General features: G+C 47.0%; 1 protein-coding gene across 2 annotated transcripts; it reads right to left on the bottom strand.

Moving 5' to 3' along the window:
* Window positions 1-693: 693 nt before the first annotated feature.
* CIPC (CLOCK interacting pacemaker) lies at window positions 694-21,486 on the bottom strand. Of its 2 annotated transcripts, none has more exons than XM_082242520.1 (4): window positions 21,409-21,486; window positions 17,147-17,278; window positions 4,014-4,165; window positions 694-1,549 (listed from the first exon to the last, which is right to left on the bottom strand). In XM_082242520.1, exons 2-4 carry the CDS (start codon window positions 17,259-17,261, stop codon window positions 839-841), a joined length of 978 nt encoding a protein of 325 aa, XP_082098646.1. In that variant the 5' UTR covers window positions 17,262-17,278; window positions 21,409-21,486; the 3' UTR covers window positions 694-838. The 2 variants fall into 2 exon arrangements, with proteins under 2 accessions (XP_082098646.1, XP_082098645.1); XM_082242519.1 differs by lacking the exon at window positions 21,409-21,486 and adding an exon at window positions 21,138-21,274.
* Between the last annotated feature and the right edge of the window lie 427 nt (window positions 21,487-21,913).

The following is a 21,913-nucleotide window of genomic DNA, read 5'->3' as shown; positions in this document are numbered from 1 at the left end:
TAGACTAAGCAACTTGAAATACATGGCTCTATAGCATCAGGCTATGTTTGCATTGTACAGCAGCAGTTCGGGATGTGGCTGATAGGGCATAAAGGAATGATTTCCATGGCTCCACTGTTCTGAATGAGGTGTAATCGTCTTATTTTTGGGAAATGTGATGGAATGAGGCATGTGAATACCGTATTTTTCCGTGTATAAGACGCCCCCATGTATAAGACGCCCCCCATTTATCCAACCCAAACTTCAGAAATGAATATTTTAAACATAAGGAGTTGTTCTTCCTGTTTTCTCCACTGTCTGATCATGCACTCAGTGGGCGGAGGTCCAAACTGTCTCTCTGCAGCCCTATTGCCATGCTCTTTTGCATAGCGAATTACATTTAGTTTGAATTTAGCAGTGTAAGACAATCGCTTACCAGTACTCATTTTTTTATTCTCCGACATCTGGGCTCCGTTCTCGCATCTCTCTCTCGCATCTGCGCACTCCAACCTCCAATGGTATCGCATCTGCAGTCTCCGCCTTTACAGCATTATCTGACGTCCACAGCTAGCAATTGTAGGAAGCCTCTTTGACAATATGGCCAGCTACGCACCCGCGCACTGCTTACTGACCGTGTATAAGACGCCCCTCAATTTTCAGCATAAAAATTTGAGCAAAAAGTAGCGTCTTATACACGGAAAAATACGGTACCTTCTGTTCTAAGCAGGCTTACTGCGCTATGCACGGATTCAGTTGGAGGGCTTTACGATTCCTTTAGTCCCTTCTCACCATAACCTGTATGGCTAAACTATCTCACTGCTAGGCTTACAAAGCCTTCCATTGTAAGAACGGGCCAGAGTCACATGTTGAACTCTTTCAACGGTCCACTAGGCTCAGCCAGTGATTCCTGCAGTTCCTGCCAGTCTTCCGTGCGGTTACTGCTGATGGCTTTAGTGTACAGGCTCACCTGCTCCTGCAGCTTCTCCAGCTGGGTCTGGGTGGCCTGGTTAAGCCTGGCCAGTTCTTTAGTTTTTATAGCAATGCTCAGCAGCCCAGAACGGTGTAAAACATCCAGAGTGTTCTGAAACCTGCGACTTTTGTTATGCTGCTGAGATGGCACTGAAAGGTGAGTCTTATTTGAGGTATCTGAAAACGGAGCTGCCTGGAGATCAGTGCCCATGCTGTCTTTGGTCTCATTCTGTGTGGTGGCCAGGCCCAGTTCACAGTCTGGAACGGCATCACTGAGTACAGGCTCCTCCGCACTATTCAAGGAATTTGCCTTTTCCCCAGCACCTGAGTGCAGAGTTTCCGAAAGCTGCCTTTTTGTTTGGTTTTGGTGCCATGTTTCGGCTTCCCTCTTGTATCCCCGCAGAGGCAGCTGTGATGGATGTGGTGCGATCTTGGGGTAGGAGTTCAGAATAGGCAAGTATTTGGTGGACTTTCCACTGGATGACTGAGGTTTTGCCGGAGGCATCGATGAGGGGAAAACCAAGATCTGTGAAGTGGTAGGAAGCAGCTGAAAGGAGGGATGAACAGTCCAGGAGTGGCCATGAGGGTCAGGGCTGGACCCCTGGGGAGAATAAAATTACAGTCAGTCAATCTGGATAATGGTGTCACAGCTGCCTGTCAGTGTAATCTCTGAGGTCCGTGCAATTACTTCTCTATGAGCTCTGGGGTCCCTGCAATTCACTGCACTATACTGGTCAACGTGATCTCTAGGATCCCTGCAATCAACCCTCTGCCTATTGCATTATATCAGTCAGTGTGATCTCTACAATCACTTCCCTGCTGAGTATGATTCCAGAGGTCTCTGAAATCACCCCTCTGTGAACTCCTCAGGGGTTCCTATGATCATCTCTCTGTAATCTCTGTGGTATCTGCAATCTCTCCTCTGCCTACTGCATTATGTCAGTCAGTGTGATCCCTGCAATCAATTATCTGCTCAGTGCGCTATACTGGATAGTGTGATCTCTGGGGCCCCCTTCAATCACCCCTCTGTGATCCTTTGGATCCCTTTAATCACTCCGCAGCTCAGTGTGGTATACTGGTCAGCATGATCTCTGTGGCCCCTGCAATTACCTCTCTGCAGAGGGGAGCAAAACTGGTTGGTTTGATCTCTGCTGTCCCTGCAAACACCTCTCTGCTCAGTGGACTATACTGGTTGGTGGGATCTCTGGCGTCCCTGCACTTATCCCTCAGCACAGTGGACTATACTGGTTGGTGTGATCCCTGGTGTCCCTGCACTCACCCATCTGCTCAGTGGGCTATACTGGTTGGTGTGATCTCTGGGGTCCCTGCAATCACCCCTCTGCACAGTGGACTATACTGGTTGGTGTGATCCGTGGGGTCCCTGCAATCACCGCTCGGCTCAGTGGACTATACTTGGTGTGATCTCTGGGGTCCCTGCAATCACCCCTCTGTTCAGTGGACTATACTTGTTGGTGTGATCTCTGGGGTCCCTGCAATCACCCCTCTGTTCAGTGGACTATACCGGTTGGTGTGATCTCTGGGGTCCCTGCAATCACCCCTCTGTTCAGTGGACTATACTTGTTGGTGTGATCTCTGGGGTCCCTGCAATCACCCCTCTGTTCAGTGAACTATACTTGGTGTGATCTCTGGGGTCCCTGCAATCACCCCCTCCGTTCAGTGGACTATACTTGTTGGTGTTATCTCTGGGGTCCCTGCAATCACCCCTCTGCTCAGTGGGCTATACTGGTTGGTGTGATCTCTGGGGTCCCTGCAATCACCCTTCTGCTCAGTGGGCTATACTTGTTGGTGTGATCTCTGGGGTCCCTGCAATCACCCCTCTGCTCAGTGGGCTATACTGGTTGGTGTGATCCCCAGGGTCCCTGCAATCGCCCCTCTGTTCAGTGGACTATACTTGTTGGTGTGATCTCTGGGGTCCCTGCAATCACCCCTCTGTTCAGTGGACTATACTTGTTGGTGTGATCTCTGGGGTCCCTGCAATCACCCCTCTGCTCAGTGGCCTATTCTGGTTGGTGTGATACCTGGGGTCCCTGCAATCACCCCTCTGTTCAATGGACTCTACTTGGAGTGATCCCTGCAATCACCCCTGAGGTCAGTGGGCTATACTGGTTGGTGTGACCCATGCAATCACCACTGAGCTCAGTGGACTATTTGTTGGTGTGATCCCTGCAATCACTCCTTGGCACAGTGGACTATACTGGTTGGTGTTATCCCTGGGGTCCCTGCAATCACCCCCTCTGTTCAGTGGACTATACTTGTTGGTGTGATCTCTGGGGACCCTGCAATCACCCCTCTGCTCAGTGGGCTACACTGGTTGGTGGGATCCCTGCACCTACCCCTCTGCTCAGTGGGCTATACTGGTTGGCGTGATTTCTGATGTCTTTGCAATCACCCGTCTGCTCAGTATACTATACAGGTCAGCGTGATTTCTGGGGTCTCTGCTCAATGCCCTATACTGGAAAAAGCAGTGTTCTGTAAATCTTGAGGGTGTCACACTAATTAGAGCTGACAGAGCACTTTACCCACAGTCAGAATGCATGCACATAAAGGGTCTTATTGAGAGGAAGGCCAGTATGTAGATTATGGTTTGAAGATCTTACAGACAGGAAAGCCAGTATATACAGCATGGTATGAGGTTCTTATAAAGAGTGAGGTCACCCGGTAAAATGCAAGAATGGCGGGCTTTTCCCATATTGCCTACACTTTCAGTGCTAGATACAAAGTTTTATTATGGAACTTGAAATGTAAACATTGCAGAGTACAGGCTGGTAATGACACTGTGGGGAGAGACCGGGATGGACCCAGTGAAGAGTGCCAGATAGACATGGCGAAGCAGAGGCTTGGGACTCTGGCTTATGACTTTACGCCTTTCTGTCCATATACCTGGCAAGACTATCACAGAGAACAGACGGGAGGGGAGACTCCCATGTATGTGTAAACGTATGGAAACTGCACTGAGGCTTAGGTATGAGATCTTTCCAGCGATCCACCTACCACAGCTCAGCTATTTGTAGGAAATAAAGATACTTATCTGGAACCAGCCTTACCTGATCTACAAGCAAATTATTCAAGATGAGCAGAGAGGAAGGGTGAGGTGTAGGGCCCTCCAGGGGGTTCTGAGCGGCATTCCAGTGCAATTTCAGCGAAGCTTCTTCTGGATCAGTCTGCTCCACAGAGCTCAGGCACTCCGATGCCACATCTGAAGGACAAAGCAGAAGACACGATAGAGGGCATATAGCTACCGCTTTCCTATCTCTATATCCATTATGATAAACATCACCACTATGTGTAGTGTATTTCTGTATCTTATGTATCTATATCACTAGATGTATTTTTTTTTTTTATTGCATATCAAAAACATACATATTTATACAAATTACATTTACAGTTTTTTTTAAGTTGATCATTCTACTCTGTCTCTCACTAGTCCCTTCCATACTACACCATTTACTCCCCATTTATTTCTGTAGGTTTCCCTTACTTTCATGCATAACTTTTTCATATGCTAGGATATAATTAACTGCATTCATCTATTCTCAGATAGAAGGAGTTATAACTTGCATCTCTTACGCTGCATTCACATGTCAGCGTATTGATTGCGGGCAGAATCGCCGGAAATCATTGCAAATCGCGGGACGCCTGTGCGTTGCCCGTGATTTGCAATAGCACCCCAAACGCTAGGCGATGTTGCCGTGATTTCCGCCTGCCGAATCGCGGTAACATCGTGCAAAAAAAAATTGCAGGCCGCATTACGCTCCAAAGAAGCTCTTGTACTTTTTTGGGCGCAATTTGCAATGATTTCCGGATCGCGAGCGGAATCGCGGCGATTCTGCCCACAATCAATACGCTGACATGTGAATGCTGCCTTAACAATTTGCTTTTGAGCCTGAAAAAGTGTTTCCGCTCGCAATCCGCAAATCATTGCAAATCGCGGGACGCCTGTGCGTTGCCTGTGATTTGCAATAGCACCCCAAACGCTGGGCGATGTTGCCGCGATTTCCGCCTGCCGAATCGCGGTAGCAGCGCGCAAAAAAAATCGCGGGACGCATTACGCCCAAAAAAGTACAAGAGCTTCTTTGGAGCGTAATGCGGCCTGCAATTTTTTTTTGCGCGATGTTACCGCGATTCGGCAGGCGGAAATCACGGCAACATCGCCTAGCGTTTGGGGTGCTATTGCAAATCACGGGCAACGCACAGGCGTCCCGCGATTTGCAATGATTTCCGGATCGCGGGCGGAATCGCGGCGATTCTGCCCGCAATCAATACGCTGACATGTGAATGCTGCCTTAACAATTTGCTTTTGAGCCTGAAAAAGTGTTTTTTGCAAAAAGATCTTTACATATCCTGACCATTCTTCATCCTTGAACACCCCAAGCAAACATACTTCAGGGGTAACAAGGCACCGGTCTTTTATTATTTCAGATAGTTTTTTACGTTTTTTTTTTTTTTTTTTAATTTGAACAGCTGGAAGGAAGTCCAGATGGAAACTTCTAGAAAAAGAAAGGTGTGATTGACCTAGAGCAGGTGTATGAACATGGAATTACATAGTAGTTGAGGTTGAATAACGACATCAGTCCATCCAGTTCAACCTGTATAGGTGTGAGTGTGTGTCAGCGGCAAGCTCATTTCTCATAACCCTGAATGTTGTGATCTGTGAGATGCACGTCCAAGAGTCTTTTAAATGTATCCATACTCCCCAACTTTCTGGGGATCCACTCTCGGTTATACTTAGGGGTGTACAGGGCCCCTGACAAGAGTCTCTGTGCCCTCGGTCCCTCTTGTACCACTATAGTCCAATTTGGAAGGTGGTGGCGGACAAGCTTCAGAGCTCTCCGTTCCATGGCCTCACCCCACTATGGCACAGCAGGGTCCTACAGGAGTTCCTCTCCATCCCCGACCCCTCCGTGTGGAGCGGGAGGGGCGTTTTTCTACTGAGTCACATTTCCACAGACGCCAGCCTGAAATCTTTTGAAACCCTACGGGAGCAATTCTCTCTCCCCGACCTCATGCACTACAGGTACTTGCAGCTTGCATACGCATACAGATCTCAATTCCCGGACGAACCACGAGTCTAGAATCATTTGCAACATTAGATATTGTTAAATGCACAGAGCCCAAACACCTCATCTCCATATTCTATTCCGAGCTTCACACACCCTCTTCCACCACAATAGCGTATGCACTTAAAACTCGCTGGGAATGGGATGTGGGCGCTATGGAGGACGAGGAGTGGGAGGATGCACTTGAGACGTGTCAACGAGTTTCACCAAAGTTATCAGACCGACTGATCCAGACCTTTATACTTCACCAGGCATACCTCACCCCCCATTGACTGGCATAATACAAACCTGACTTTATCCCCTCTTGTCCAAGGTGCGGGGACCCGGAGGCCTCCTTTTTCCATTTGCTTTGGAGCTGGCCCCAACTGCAGGGTCTATGGAGACAGATTGTCACTTTCATTCATGATAAAATGGGATCCCCCTTACAGCTCTCCCCCAAGGAATGTCTCCTGGGTGTATACCCAGACGCGGACATGACTAAATCCACTACAGCATTTTTACAGGAAACTTTGTTTATGGCTCGAAAATTAATAGCTAGACAATGGATGAGGAATGATCCCCCCACTTTTGGGCTTTGGCTCAAAGAAATAAACAATATCCTTGCTTTCCCTAAACTTCTATATAAACATAGAGGCTGTCCCCATAAGTTCAACAAGATTTGGGATAGGTGGGTGCAATGTCCCGATACGTGCCAATAGTGTGATATACTTCCACCTTTTCATGGCAACATTCACTACTGTCTGTGTAACCTACTGCATGTTGCTTGACTGTTTTTCTTCTTTATATGCTTGTACAGTCCCTGAGTGACTTTTCTTCTAATTTTTGTACTCTTGAAGAATTTACTTTATTTTTGTATTGTACCAAGACTTTAATAAAACTGTTTAAAAAAAAAAAATGTATCCATACTCCATGCAGCTATCACCAATTGTGGAAGAGAGTTCCACATTCTCACCGCCCTTACAGTGAAGAATAATGCGAACATTTGCATACCTAAACACTTTTTATAAATATTTAAAATTAAGACATGCCTTGCAGGCGCAATTTGGTAAGAAGAATCTTAAAATATCAAAATACCCTCTTATAGGAATTCTGAAGTCACAGGGCCCCGAAGGGACAGATATCAATATTGTACTCTTTCCTATTACTAGCTAAAATAGGCAGAGAACCATTGAAAGTAAGAGATATTCCTTTATGTATCAGCAGAAACACAACATCTCCCTGTTGTCGTTGAAGTCCGTCAGTCTGTACCAAAATTCAAGAGACCAACTACAAGCTACTGATGCGTTGGCATCACGTGTCCACCCAGCTTCATAAATTTTACCCGCAGACCTCAGATCTTTGCTGGAGGTGCCAGAGGGACCGGGGAACTTTGCTACACATCGTTTGGACTTGCCGAAACTCACTAACTACTGGACAGCTGTCCGTCCCCTTGCTAAGGACTTAACCGACTACGAGATACCTCATGATCCTGCTTTCTTTTTACTCCATCTATCCACCATCCCGGTGCAGAAAAATAAGAAATCTCTGGTTACGCCACATTTTGAACGCCGCCAAATCCTGTATCCCGCTGTTCTGGAAAAGCCAACTTCCCCCGACTATCAGTGACTGCATACGTATAGTTGAAGAGATCAAATAAATGGAAAAACATATTCTAAAGTCTGAACAGGATAGAGACAAATACGATAAAACTTGGATGATCTGGAACATGTTTGTTCTATCTGATAGGGGACAGACGCTGTTGAACTCTGATGTGGTTCAGTAATAGATATGCTGGCTCCTCCCTCCCATCCCCTCTCTTTTTCTGTCCGCCCCCCCCCCCCCCACACACTTCTTTGGCTTCTCCTTTCTCTCTCTATTCTCTGTATATTTTGCTTAACCCCATGCTCCCGTTGCCATTTCTTCCTTTCATATTTACCCTCAGGGATTCCTACATGACAGTATTGCTCCCTCTTAAATATGCGTGGTAGGTGCTGGGCAATTTTAGATCTCTTGATTTGCCTGCCACTGTTGTAGCTCCGCCTCCTTGCACCTAGCAATAGCTGCCCGCTTATGCACAGGACCGTGACCACCTACATTTCCCTACGAGGGTGCTTTATGTTTGCTATTGGTTATGGATGAGAGGCTATGCCTCCGCTGTTACCATCCTCTTATTTACATCTCTGTTATGAATTCTAGTTTCTCCATACTGTTCGATGTTAGCCTTGATTATTTTTCTGAATTTCTCTGTAAAACTTTCTAAATAAAATACTTGCAAAAAAAAAAAAGTAAGAATTATAATTTGCCTTATCGCCTGGTGCTCTCTTTTTCTCCTCCCTTTCCTCTTCTTTCTTCTTTTTATTTTCTCCTTTTTTTGCCTCCGCCTTTGGCCCTTTGCCTCCCTGAGATATATATATATATATGTGTGTGTGATTATATATATATATATATATATATATATATATATATATATATATATATATATATATATATATATATATATATATATATATATATATATATATATATATATATATATGTATTTATATATGTGTGTGTATATATATATATATATATATATATATACACACACACATACATACACACACACACGTATATATATATATATATATATATATATATATATATATATATATATATATATAAACATAAACATAAACAGGTACCTGCGTGCACCTCATATGACATTTGTGAAAGACTACTTGTATTTGCATTCTATAAAACTTTAATAAAAACTATTTGAAAGAAAGTAAGAGATAAATGGCAGGTATTGATCCCAGAAATGACAGATAACAAATGGGAGGAGATATGTTCCTCGCATTTGGTTGCATCGCTAATAGATACTAATAAGATGACCCAACTGTATATAATGCACCAGATATAGCTTAGCCCTATTAGACTCTATAAAATGGGTAGCAGGCCAATATCAGAATGTTTGTGATGTCATCAAGATGAAGCGGATTCCTGCCACTTGATTTGGTCATGTAGAGAGGTAATGGGATATTGGAGTGAAGTAATAAAAACACCAGATGTACTTTATATACCAATAGGTCGATTTCTACATTTTCACATCATGCATCAAGAAAAAGAAATGGCAATCCAACACATACAATTCTTCCATCTATTCAGAGAGAATGCTGCCCACAGACATACATGCCACATACATCTAGCATCAGCATATTAGGGGAACCAGTAGAACTGCATAGAGATTTCCAATACTATTTGCATCTGTAGTTACCAGCCAGCAGTGACTACAAACACTTAGGCCCCTTTCACACAGGCGGACCGTTCAGATCCGCCTGTCCGTTTTTTTGGCGGATCTGAACGGTCCCCCCATGCATCTCTATGGGGGATCGGATGTCAGCGGAGACATGTCCGCTGACACCCGATCTGTCAAATCTGGACGGATGGAAACCCTATTTTCCATCCGTCCAGCGGATCGGATGGGATCGGGTGAGAACGGACTGACGGTCCGTTCCCATCCGATTTTCCCCATAGAGATGCATTGGGAACTGACAGCTGTATCTCCGCACACAGCGCAGAGACACAGTTGTCATCCTCCTGCTCAGCGGGGGATCGGCGGCTCGATCCCCCGCTGAGAAAAACGGAATCCGTCCGACGGACGGATAGTGTGAAAGGAGCCTAAAACTGAGCAAATCAGGCGCCTCTCATCTCGCATCTGTGGATGGCTTTTTCAATGCAGAGCTAATCAACAGACTGACTTTGGCCCCTTTCACATGGGCGCACCGCCCAACGTAGTCTGTTCTGCTCAGCGGGGGATTGATCCCAGCTAAGCAGGTGGATGACAGCTCCGTCTCGGCTCTGTGTGCAGAGACGGAGCTGTCAGAGATCCCGCTGTTCTCTACGGGGAATTCAGATGAGAATGGACCGCCTGTTCGTTCTCATTCGATCCCATCCGATCCGATCCAATCCTTCAGACGGATGGAAAATAGGGTCCGGATTTCAGGGACAGGATCGGATAGCATCGGGTGTCAGCGGACATGTCACCACTGACATCCGCTGCCCATAGGGATGCATGGAGCATCCGATCAGGTCCGCCTGAAAAACTGACAGGCGGATCGGATCGCACGTGTGAAAGGGGCCTTTAGATTATTATCACTTCAGTCCCCCCATACCCAGTATTACATACTTCTCTTCCTTCCCTCTGTTCAGCCACTGGGATGAGGAAACAAACCTCATCTATTAGGGATGCACGGATGCCGATACCAAGCATCTTCACAAATACCGCTACTCACCCAAATGTTCCTGAAACCGATACTCTGTGGTGCGATTTGCATCAATACAAAATGAATAGGCGCAAATCGCACTGCAAAGAATTAAAACAGATTTGAACATGAATGCGGTGCGGTTTCTGTCCGTATCACATGCAATTTCAGTGTGTGTGTAGACAGGGAAAGGCGCCATCTAGTGGGCAGTTGAAAAAAAGGTTAGAACTCACAGTACATATCTGGCCACATACATAATTATCTACGTAAGTGTCCCGGTCATGCCAGTGATAGCAGATCACGGCCGCTGGAGGTGCTCACAGGGCTGGAGGAGATGAAGAGGTGGTCTGCCCCAAGCTGACATCACTAATCGCCCTATACCCATGGGGCCCCCTATACCCAGCGGCCCTGATTTGTGTTTAATCAGCAGGCCAGGGCACCTATGTAGATATTTTGCTTGTGGCCAGATATTTTTGTTTATTTATTTATTTCAGGTTCTTATATAGCACTGTCAATTTACGCAGCACTTTACATATACATTGCTCATTCACATCAGTCCCTACCCTCAAGGAGCTTACAATCTAAGGTCCCTAACTCACATTCATACATACATAGTAGAGCTGCACGATTCTGGCAAAAATGAGAATCACGATTTTTTTGCTTGGAATAAAGATCACGATTCACTCACGATTCTCAGCACCACGTATATTTATACATTTTTTTTTTTTTTTTTTTTTTTTTTTTTTTTTTTAGGGATTACATTTTCTGCACATAACAATAAAAAAATACAATAAATAATATAATGAAAATAATAATTTCATTAATTATTATTATATTGATAATTCACAAGTAAAAATGCTGTAAAGGCAGTGTTATGTGCAGAAAATGTAATCCCTAAAAAAATAAATAAATAAATGTATATTATAATGAAATGAAATATAAATATATATATATATAAATTCATTCATTACAATATACATTTAATTATTTATTTTTTAGGGTTTTCCCCTCTTTCCCCCCCCCTCCTCTGTCCTTGATTACCTCATGGAAAGCTCATCATGCCATAATTTTCTCAGACCCGTGAACAAATAGGACCTTGTCACTTCCGGGGACAGAGCAGGCGGGGCTGAGGTGGGACGGAAGACACCGTCGCGTCATCTGCAGACTTGAATTAAGGAGGCGTGAGGAAGGTGCGGCCTGCCTCGTCATCTGCAGAGCGCTGAATAGAGGAAGCGTGACAGAGGTGCGGCCCGCCGCGTCATAGAGGAGGCGTGACGGAGGTGCGGCCTGCCGCGTCATCTGCAGAGTGCTCAATGGAGGAGGCGTGACGGAGGTGCGGCCTGCCTCGTCATCTGCAGAGTGCTCAATGGAGGAGGCGTGACGGAGGTGCGGCCTGCCTCGTCATCTGCAGAGTGCTCAATGGAGGAGGCGTGACGGAGGTGCGGCCTGCCTCGTCATCTGCAGAGTGCTCAATGGAGGAGGCGTGACGGAGGTGCGGCCTGCCTCGTCATCTGCAGAGTGCTCAATGGAGGAGGCGTGACGGAGGTGCGGCCTGCCTCGTCATCTGCAGAGCACTGAATAGAGGAAGCGTGACGGAGGTGAGGACCGCCGCGTCATAGAGGAGGCGTGACGGAGGTGCGGCCGTGAAATAACCCCACCCCCAGAATCGCCGATATTCGTGATGGAGATCGCATAGGGGGGTGGATCGAGATCGCGTTCCCAGAACGATTAATCGTGCAGCTCTAATACATAGTAGGGCCAATTTTTATACAGGATCCAATTAACCTACCAGCATGTCTTTGGAGTGTGGGAGGAAACCGGAGAACCCGGAGGAAACCCACGCAGGCACAGGGAGAACATGCAAACTCCAGGCAGGTAGTGTCATGGTTGGGATTCAAACCAGCGACCCTCTTACTGCTAGGTGAAAGTGCTAACCACTACACCACTGTGTTGCCCAGTGAAAGTGCAGTGCTAAACAATATTCCAGTAGCTATAAATGTATCAAAACAATAGATATCTAATATACTATAAAGTGCAAAAGTGCCAATGATAAATATAAACGATGATAATAAAGTCCATATTATGACTGTAAAAGTCCACAGAGAAAAGATGAATTTCCCGATGCAAACACTGTGATAAAAATGAATCTTTCCATCGTCCGTGCTTCAATCACCAATATGTGACAGTCCACCACCCAATGAGGATATACTGCTTACCAGAGAGTATGGACTCAGATACCATTGCACTGAGTATGAACAAAGATGGTGTTCTTAGGGCAGCTCTGAAGGTTTCCAATCATAGGTCCATGATAGGACCGCCGATCACAATGTTGTATCATACAGGACGTTGGAATCATATCCAAGAAAGAAATGTAAAATCACTTTCCCATGCTTTAACCCAAATGGCCCTTCTAGCTGAATTAATAAGGATGCCGGTTTTCGCTGGGGCTTTAACCGATTTGACCGCAGCATCCGCCAGGTAGGCGACAGCTTTCCCTATAACTGAAAGAGAATCTAGAACTTCCTGAGACTTACTTCCTGCATTCCTGGCAACGCAGGCTGCAGCCAGCGCTGGGGCCATAGTGAATGAATTGGCGTCCCATGCTTTCTTTAGCAGGGGGACATTAGTTCTGGTGACCTGGGGGGTCTTCAAGAAATGTACTTAACTTGCAAGGATTTTCTCTCACTTCCTGTTTGGCTACAATGTGACAGAAATGGCACAAAAAAAAAAAAAAGATATAACCCTCCCTTATGCCTCGTACACACGTTCAGATAATCGTACGACATATCGTTCCAGTAAAGTAGCATGCTACAAAATGTTGAATTCAACCATGTGTACTAACCATATGATTTCTGTCGTACGATTGTGTGAAAGCAACCTGAATACGTAGCTACGTCTTGGAAAGTGATGTCACATACGTCACATGCTCGTGACATGCGTGGGTTATTTCGCTGTTTCCGATCATGCGCGAGTTTGTCGAACGATCTTTAGCATACGCATAGTGTACTGATTACACGATTGTCGTTCGCTAGGCTATCGTACGACATAAGTTTTCCTGTTTGTCCCTTCGGATTTTGTTGGACAAACTGTTGTGATCGGCTGTCGAAAGCTGTGTACTAACGATCAGATTATCGTGCAACCAGGTCGAAAGCGAGTTTTTTCGTACGATTATCTGAACGTGTGTACGAGGCATTACTCTATCAAAAAATAAAAAATAAATAAAAAAAAAAAAGTTTTGCCCATAGTTCTACTTTAAAAACCAAATACTGTGAACAATCCACAAATATATGGGAATTTAGGAGGGATTGAGAGGAATTGTAATTGTTTCTGCCTTTCTTCAAAATACATTTTATGTTAGGTTTTGTATGTGTTAGGAGACCTAGTTTGTTCCTTCTTCCTCATATCAGCACCTTCAGGATCCACATCTGGGAAAGCCATACGTGGCTTTAACAGTTACCAAAAGTAACTGTGATGTGGAATCACCACACGGCAGCAGAGCGGAAACTAGGGCTGAACGATAGTCGATGTGATATCGACTATCGTTCTGCAGGCACGGGCGATATTCATATCGCCGAAGCCACGATATTTCAGGCATTAGGCAGGGCGGGGAGGAGGACGACTCCCAGTGATTGTATCCGTCCCACACTTCCCTCCCAGCTCTGCCTCTAGTATCCAGCGACCATTACTCCGCCCTGCTCCGCCCATTGTCTCTCCTGGCTGCATCGGGGGCGGGATCAGGCTGTAATGTTTTTCAATGGAGAGACAATGGGCGGAGTAATGGTCGGCTGTTGACTAAGAGGGAGAGCTGGGAGGGCTGGAGTACGGGGCGGATTGCATGGCAGCGGAGAGGCTACGTGCAGCAGGAGAGGGGGGAGAGACGTCCGGAGCAATGCCGGAGGAACACCGCGGGAAAAAGGCAGGCTGCTACCGACACTCTGGCTCCGACACAAGGCTCGGGCGGGAGAACTACGAGTGTGGTGGATCCCCTGGCAGAAAGCTGAGCTCTGCTAACTGATCCCTCCTCCGGAGACTGTCTGGAGAAATATTGCGATATATATCGTTAAAAACGAAATATCGCAATATACTTTTTTCCCCAATATCGTGCAGCCCTAGCGGAAACCGCTACACTGTCAATGGTCACCGGCTCAACTGTTCACTACAACTAGTGTGTGGACTGCTCGAGATAGCAGTGATATGTTTCCAGAATTCCAATGCAGGAAGGGACAGTTTTGTTTGTGGCAATATATTTATTGCCAACAGGAGGAATATTGATGGGGAAAAGGGAGCATCCATTTTATTTATCAAACATTTATTTATGATTAAGCAGATATATTGGATCTATATGGTGTGAGAAGTCATATTGTATAACAGCTGTTGTGTTCAAAAGCCATTTACACCTCCAGCTGTTAGATCGCTATCTAGGCTTTTGAAGACCTGTCCAGTTGTTTACTGGAAGTAACAAGCCTTTGTGAACAACTATTCCGCATTTCAATCAAGATGTGACTTCAAAGAAACTTTAGATAGATAAGGTAGATAAGGTGCCACCCACTTCAGAATGTATAAATTGTATTAGGTGCCCTAGCCAGCTAGAGCAACGTTAATCAAACCAACAGAATGTATGTAACTTAATTGCTCTCCAAACATGTACCTACATGTTTGTCTAATAAATAATTTTCAATCTGGCTTCAACAGTCAAAATGTTACCGAAACCCATGAGTTCTGGGATTTCCACTACAACAGTGAAAATAAATCGTCCCAATTCAGGGATGTGCATCCATATTATGTGGGTACGCCTTAAAATGACACACTGTGACATGCAGCCTGATAACCGTTGTCACTCCAACCTACTCACCTTCATCATATGACCTCTACAAGGAAATGAGGTCTACCACTCATGTATCCCCACAGGAATGGAAATACTGCTCAGTCATCTGTAGCATGTCGTATGATGAAAGTGAGTAGGTTGGGGGACATCGGTTATCAGGCTGCGCGTCACAGTGTGTCATTTTAATGAGTGCGCAGATCTTGACACACATCCCTGCATCGGGATGTGTGTATTTAGTTGAGCACATATATTTGTGGATTGTTTGCAGTATTTGGTTAGCTAACTCTTTAAATGTGAACTTTGAGATGTATTTTACACATGAATACACATGTATTTTTCCTGAAGACCCCCAGTGTGTGCCTGTACTGCCTGCACCATGTGCACCTTTCCTGAAGACCCCCAGTGTGTGCCTGTACTGCCTGCACCATGTGCACCTTTCCTGAAGACCCCCAGTGTGTGCCTGTACTGCCTGCACCATGTGCACCTTTCCTGAAGACCCCCAGTGTGTGCCTGTACTGCCTGCACCATGTGCACCTTTCCTGAAGACCCCCAGTGTGTGCCTGTACTGCCTGCACCATGTGCACCTTTCCCGAAGACCCCCAGTGTGTGCCTGTATTGCCTGCACCATGTGCACCTTTCCTGAAGACCCCCAGTGTGTGCCTGTATTGCCTGCACCATGTGCACCTTTCCTGAAGACCCCCAGTGTGTGCCTGTACTGCCTGCACCATGTGCACCTTTCCTGAAGACCCCCAGTGTGTGCCTGTACTGCCTGCACCATGTGCACCTTTCCTGAGGACCCCCAGTGTGTGCCTGTACTGCCTGCACCATGTGCACCTTTCCTGAAGACCCCCAGTGTGTGCCTGTACTGCTGCCTGCACCATGTGCACCTTTCCTGAAGACCCCCAGTGTGTGCCTGTACTGCCTGCACCATGTGCACCTTTCCCGAAGACCCCCAGTGTGTGCCTGTATTGCCTGCACCATGTGCACCTTTCCTGAAGACCCCCAGTGTGTGCCTGTATTGCCTGCACCATGTGCACCTTTCCTGAAGACCCCCAGTGTGTGCCTGTACTGCCTGCACCATGTGCACCTTTCCTGAAGACCCCCAGTGTGTGCCTGTACTGCCTGCACCATGTGCACCTTTCCTGAAGACCCCCAGTGTGTGCCTGTATTGCCTGCACCATGTGCACCTTTCCTGAAGACCCCCAGTGTGTGCCTGTACTGCCTGCACCATGTGCACCTTTCCTGAAGACCCCCAGTGTGTGCCTGTATTGCCTGCACCATGTGCACCTTTCCTGAGGACCCCCAGTGTGTGCCTGTATTGCCTGCACCATGTGCACCTTTCCTGAAGACCCCCAGTGTGTGCCTGTATTGCTTGATACATTCCTTCCGTTTGCTAGTTACAAGCTGATCTGAGCGGCTGCCATTGTGTTGGTTGGATTTGGTGCAGACACATACTGGGAGGTTATAGCTGCCTTGAATGGCATGTTGCTGATAAATGGATTTTGCCTACCTGCCTTTCATTACTTCCCCTGTCACTGAATAATAGAGCCTACAGTGTTGATTTACTAAAGACAAATAGACCGTGCACTTTGCAAAGTGCAGTTGCTCCAGAGCTTAGTAAATGAGCAGAAGTTCTGCTAACTTCCATCATCCAATCATGTGCAAGCATAAATGCTGTTTTTGTTTCCCCCTTGCACATGACTGGGTTCTCTTTGCAAAGTGAAGCTTTACCTCATTTAATAAGATTTGGAGCAACTGCACTTGCAGAGGCCAACTGCACTTTGCAAAGTGCACAGTCTATTTGTCTTTAGTAAATCAATGCCTATGTCTCAAAGGGACACTGAACCACTTATGTGCCATGAGTCACACAAGATCTGCATGGCCCCATCTCTGCCAAACCTGTACCGGAAAATGAACTTTTTAATCTGGTTAGCTGCTGAGGGACAACACAGACAGTTCTTACATGAGCCAGGCTAAACAGTAAGCTGCAGTAAAGAAATAAAGCATACACAAAGCCCAAACACTCAGCATGGCAAAGAGATAGGTGACAAATACTGTGACCATGACGGTACCTGAGAACCCGGAGTCTTTGTCAGATTCTGGAGCAGTCTGGGGATTTCCAGGCCTGTGGCAAGTCCGTGCTTGTTGCTTCTTCTGAGCAGCCATGCCGAACTGCTTCCTCTCCATGGCTGCTCATTGACTCCCTGTGGAAAGAAGAAAAATGTGTGTCTGCTGGATACTGATAATACCACCATGGATCTAATAGGGAACCACCCAGACATGGATTAACCACGTCATCTTTTCCAGTTTTACGGGAATCAACATCGCTGTGATATTTAGTATAAATCACACAAGTTCTAAAAGACTCCTATAAGGTTACTCTCTGGATAGTGCAGCTAAACTGTGGAGTCTGGGAGCGTACTGCCTGCGAGTACGGCATTACAGCCGCACAGGTTTGGATGGCACCACTAGATGCATAGTCACAGGTGTGGTCATAGTGCACATCTCCGCTCAGCCATGAAGAGTGAGGGGGCGCCAGTCACACTAGAACATTTCTGGTGTAGCTAAATGCATGTCAGAGGCAGAGTGCATGATGGGATGTGTGCCATGGCAGGAGACCGGTCACCCCTCTGAGTGTTCTTCATGTACTTCTCACTTCTTATAAAACTGCTCATCACGTGTTGTCACCACCTGCAATCCTTGCTCATCAAATGTCCTCACCATCACAGATATATGACCATTGGGTGTCACCACCGTGGATACCCTTCCATTACATGTCACCACTGAACATACCAGCTCATCACATTTCACCACCGCTGATACCATCAACCACCAGAGATACCAACCCATCAGGTGTTACCACGTGTCAAAACTGACAATACTCGCCCATCACGTCACCACTGCCACTCCTAGCCTATCAGTTGTCGTCACCATCACAGGAAATCAACCAATCACATGTCACGACCGTGGATACCCTTCCATCACTGAAGATACCAGTTCCTCACATTTCCCCACCAGTGATACCTATCCATCAGATGTTGTCAACCACCACAGATACGCATCCATCAGGTGTCACCACCATTTATGCCCGGTCATCACGTGTCAAAACTGCCAATACCAGCCCATCCAATATCATCAGCACCTATACCTTCCCAACAAGTGTCACACTATCACCGATATCCACTTATTACATGTCACCACTGTGGATATCTACCTATCAGATGTCAACACTGCCAATACCCACTTTCAACGTGTCACCACCGCTAATACCCTCCCATTAGGTGTCACAACTCCCGATAACCGCTCATAATGTGTTGTCACCACCACGAATCCTTATTCATCAAAATGTCGTCACCATCACAGATATATGACCATTGGGTATCACCATCATGGATACCCTTCCATTGCATGTCACCACTGAACATACCAGCTCATCACATTTCACCACCACATATACCTACCCATCAGATATTGTTAACCAGCACAGATACCTATCAGGTGTGTCAAAACTGCCAATACATGACCATCGGATGTCACCGTTGCCAAAACCTTCACATCACGTGTCACTACCACCATATTCACCACCATCGATATCTGCCTATCAGATGTCATCACTATCAGCAACCTCCAATCAGGTGTCACCACTGCCAATACCCACTCATCACGTATCACCACCGCCAATCCTAAATTATCAGTTGACGTCCCCATCACAAAAAACTAACCATCGGGTGTCACCACTGTGGGTACTCTACCATCACATGTCACCACTGAAGATACCAGCTCATCACCACTAATACCCACCCATTTGGTGTCACCACCATTGATGCGCAGTCATCACGTGTCAAAACTTCCAATACAAGCCCATCCGATATCATCACTGCCAATACCTTCCCATCAAGTGTCACACTATCACTGATACCCACTTATTACATGTCACCACAGTGCCAATATCTGCCTATCAGAAGTCACCACTACTGATACACTCCCATAAGGTGTCACCACTGCCAATACCAGCTCATCAGGTGTCACCTCCACCAACACTCACCCATCAGATGTCATCACCACCACGGATACCTACTCATCAGGTGTCACCACCATTGACACAAAGTCATCACGTGTCACCACCGCCAATTCTCGCCCATCAGATGTCATCACCACCACAGATAACTACCAATCAGGTGTCACCATCATTGATGCCCAGTCATGACGTGTCACCACCGCCAATCCTCACCTATCAGAGGTCATCACCACCACAGATACCTACCCATCGGGGGTCACCACCATTGACACCCAGTCATTACATGTCACTACTACCAATTCTCGCACATCAGATGTCATCACCACCACCACCACAGATCTCGCCCATCAGATGTCACCACCATTGATACCCAGTCATTGTGTCACCACCACCAATCCTCGCCCATCAGATGTCATCACCACCACAGATACCTACCCATCAGGTGTCACCACCATTGACACCCAGACATTACGTGTCACCATCGCCAATCCCCGCCCATTAGATGTCATCACCACCATAGATACCTACCAATCAGGTGTCACCACCATTGATACCCAGTCATCACATGTCACCACCGCCAATCCTCACCCATCAGATGTCATCACCACCACAGATACCTACCCATCAGGTGTCACCATCATTGATGCCCAGTCATCAAGTGTCACCACCGCCAATCCTCGCCCATCAGATGTCATCACCACCACAGATCTCGCCCATCAGATGTCACCACCATTGATACCCAGTCATTGTGTCACCACCGCCAATCCTCGCCCATCAGATGTCATTACCACCACAGATACCTACCCATCAGGTGTCACCACCATTGACACCCAGTCATCATGTGTCACCACTGCCAATCCTCGCCCATCAGATGTCATCACCACCACAGATACCTACCCATCTGGTGTCACCACCATTGACACCCAGACATTACGTGTCACCACCGCCAATCCTCATCCATCAGATGTCATCACCACCACAGATACCTACCCATCAGGTGTCACCACCATTGACCCCAGTCATTACGTGTCAAAACTGGCAATACGCACACATCAGGTGTCACCACCGCCAATCCTCGCCCATCAGATGTCATTACCACCACAGATCTCGCCCATCAGATGTCACCACCATTGATACCCAGTCATTGTGTCACCACCGCCAATCCTCGCCCATCAGATGTCATTACCACCACAGATACCTACCCATCAGGTGTCACCACCATTGACACCCAGTCATCATGTGTCACCACTGCCAATCCTCGCCCATTAGATGTCATCACCACCACAGATACCTACCCATCTGGTGTCACCACCATTGACACCCAGTCATCATGTGTCACCACTGCCAATCCTCGCCCATCAGATGTCATCACCACCACAGATACCTACCCATCTGGTGTCACCACCATTGACACCCAGTAATTACGTGTCACCACCGCCAATCCTCGCCCATCAGATGTCATCACCACTAATACCTTCCAACCACGTGTCACTACTGCTGATGCCCACTTATCACCACTGTCAGGTGTCACCACCATCAATACCCACCCATTGGGTGACACCACCAATGACATCTCACCCAGCCAATACCTACCATCGCATTTCCTGTGGGAGGGGGGGGGGGGGTCATCGCGGTCCGCCATAATGGACACATTATAATGATTATGGTAGCAAGAGCACAAAAGCTACTGTAAAATTATAGGAGTTTCATAACAGCAATAATTGAGCCCCCCCCCCCCAACAAAAAAAAAAATATTCCTCATTTTAATATCAAGTTCAAGAAATAATATGGAGCCCCCTTCACATAGTTATACCAGTAGTGGTACTATTACCCCCCCCCCCCCCATCCTCCTCTCACTAATAATAACAAAGGATCTGAATAAATAACCCCCCCCCCCAAGTCACCACTATTACCCTAATAATATCATTATACCAATGAGACCCCCCCCCCCCCATTTCTCTAATAATAATGGACCCTCCGATAATAAATTCCAGTACAGGTAGAAATATACCCCCCCCCCCCAATTATAATCCAGAGGTCATTACCCCTCTCCCCGGTTGGGGTCCCCCTCTATGCCCCGGCCTTCTCCTTACTACCAGTCAGGCTCCCCGGCACTGAGCAGGCCGCACTGACAGAGGCGAGTCACCATGACAACCAGACACGTGACGTAACCAGCGCCGTCCCGCTCCCGCCGCCATGTTGGAAGTCCTCAGTGAGGGGAGCGGTGGGTCGGGGTCTCATTGAGCTTCACCCCCTCCCCCTCACTGACCCGTCTGTCCCCCGACACAAACCGAATCCCCATCCCTGACACCATACCTCCCATATACTCCGCCCGTGTCAGCCCGACACTCAGGACATAGCGGCCGGCGCCATCTTGGTGTGGGCGGAGTGCGGCTCCCCTCAGTAATGTGTCAGGTATCCTCACACACACCGCACATTCTGCCATCTCCTATTTCACTTGGCGTGTGTAAGCCCCGTGTAACGTGTGCAAGGGCCTTCATTTCTTTGGCCACAAATGAAGTAATGCTCAGGCAGTCAGTGGCACTAAACATGCCTCCTGCATAGGAACATGCCTACCGCATAGGAACACGCCACCTGCATAGGAACATGTCTACCGCATAGGAACACGCCTACCGCATAGGAACACGCCACCTGCATAGGAACACGCCTACCGCACAGGAACATGTCTACCACATAGGAACACGCCTCCCGCATTGGAACACGTCTACCACATAGGAACACGCCTCCCGCATAGGAACACGCCTCCCGCATAGGAACACGTCTACCGCATAGAAACATGTCTACCACATAGGAACACGCC

This window comes from Pelophylax lessonae, assembly GCF_965119305.1.
Source record: "Pelophylax lessonae genome assembly, chromosome: 13".
Lineage (NCBI taxonomy): Eukaryota > Metazoa > Chordata > Amphibia > Anura > Ranidae > Pelophylax > Pelophylax lessonae.
The sequence above is the reverse complement of the archived record's forward strand: the minus strand, read 5'-3'. Positions and strand labels throughout refer to the sequence as shown.

Coding starts and splice junctions, on each gene's coding strand:
- CIPC (XM_082242520.1), bottom strand. CDS start 17,261: ATGGAGAGGAAGCAGTTCGGCATGGCTGCTCAGAAGAAGCAACAAGCA. Junction 4,166..17,146: donor CAAAGACTCCGGGTTCTCAG/GTACCGTCATGG, acceptor TTTGTCCTTCAG/ATGTGGCATCGGAGTGCCTG. Junction 1,550..4,013: donor ATAATTTGCTTGTAGATCAG/GTAAGGCTGGTT, acceptor TATTCTCCCCAG/GGGTCCAGCCCTGACCCTCA.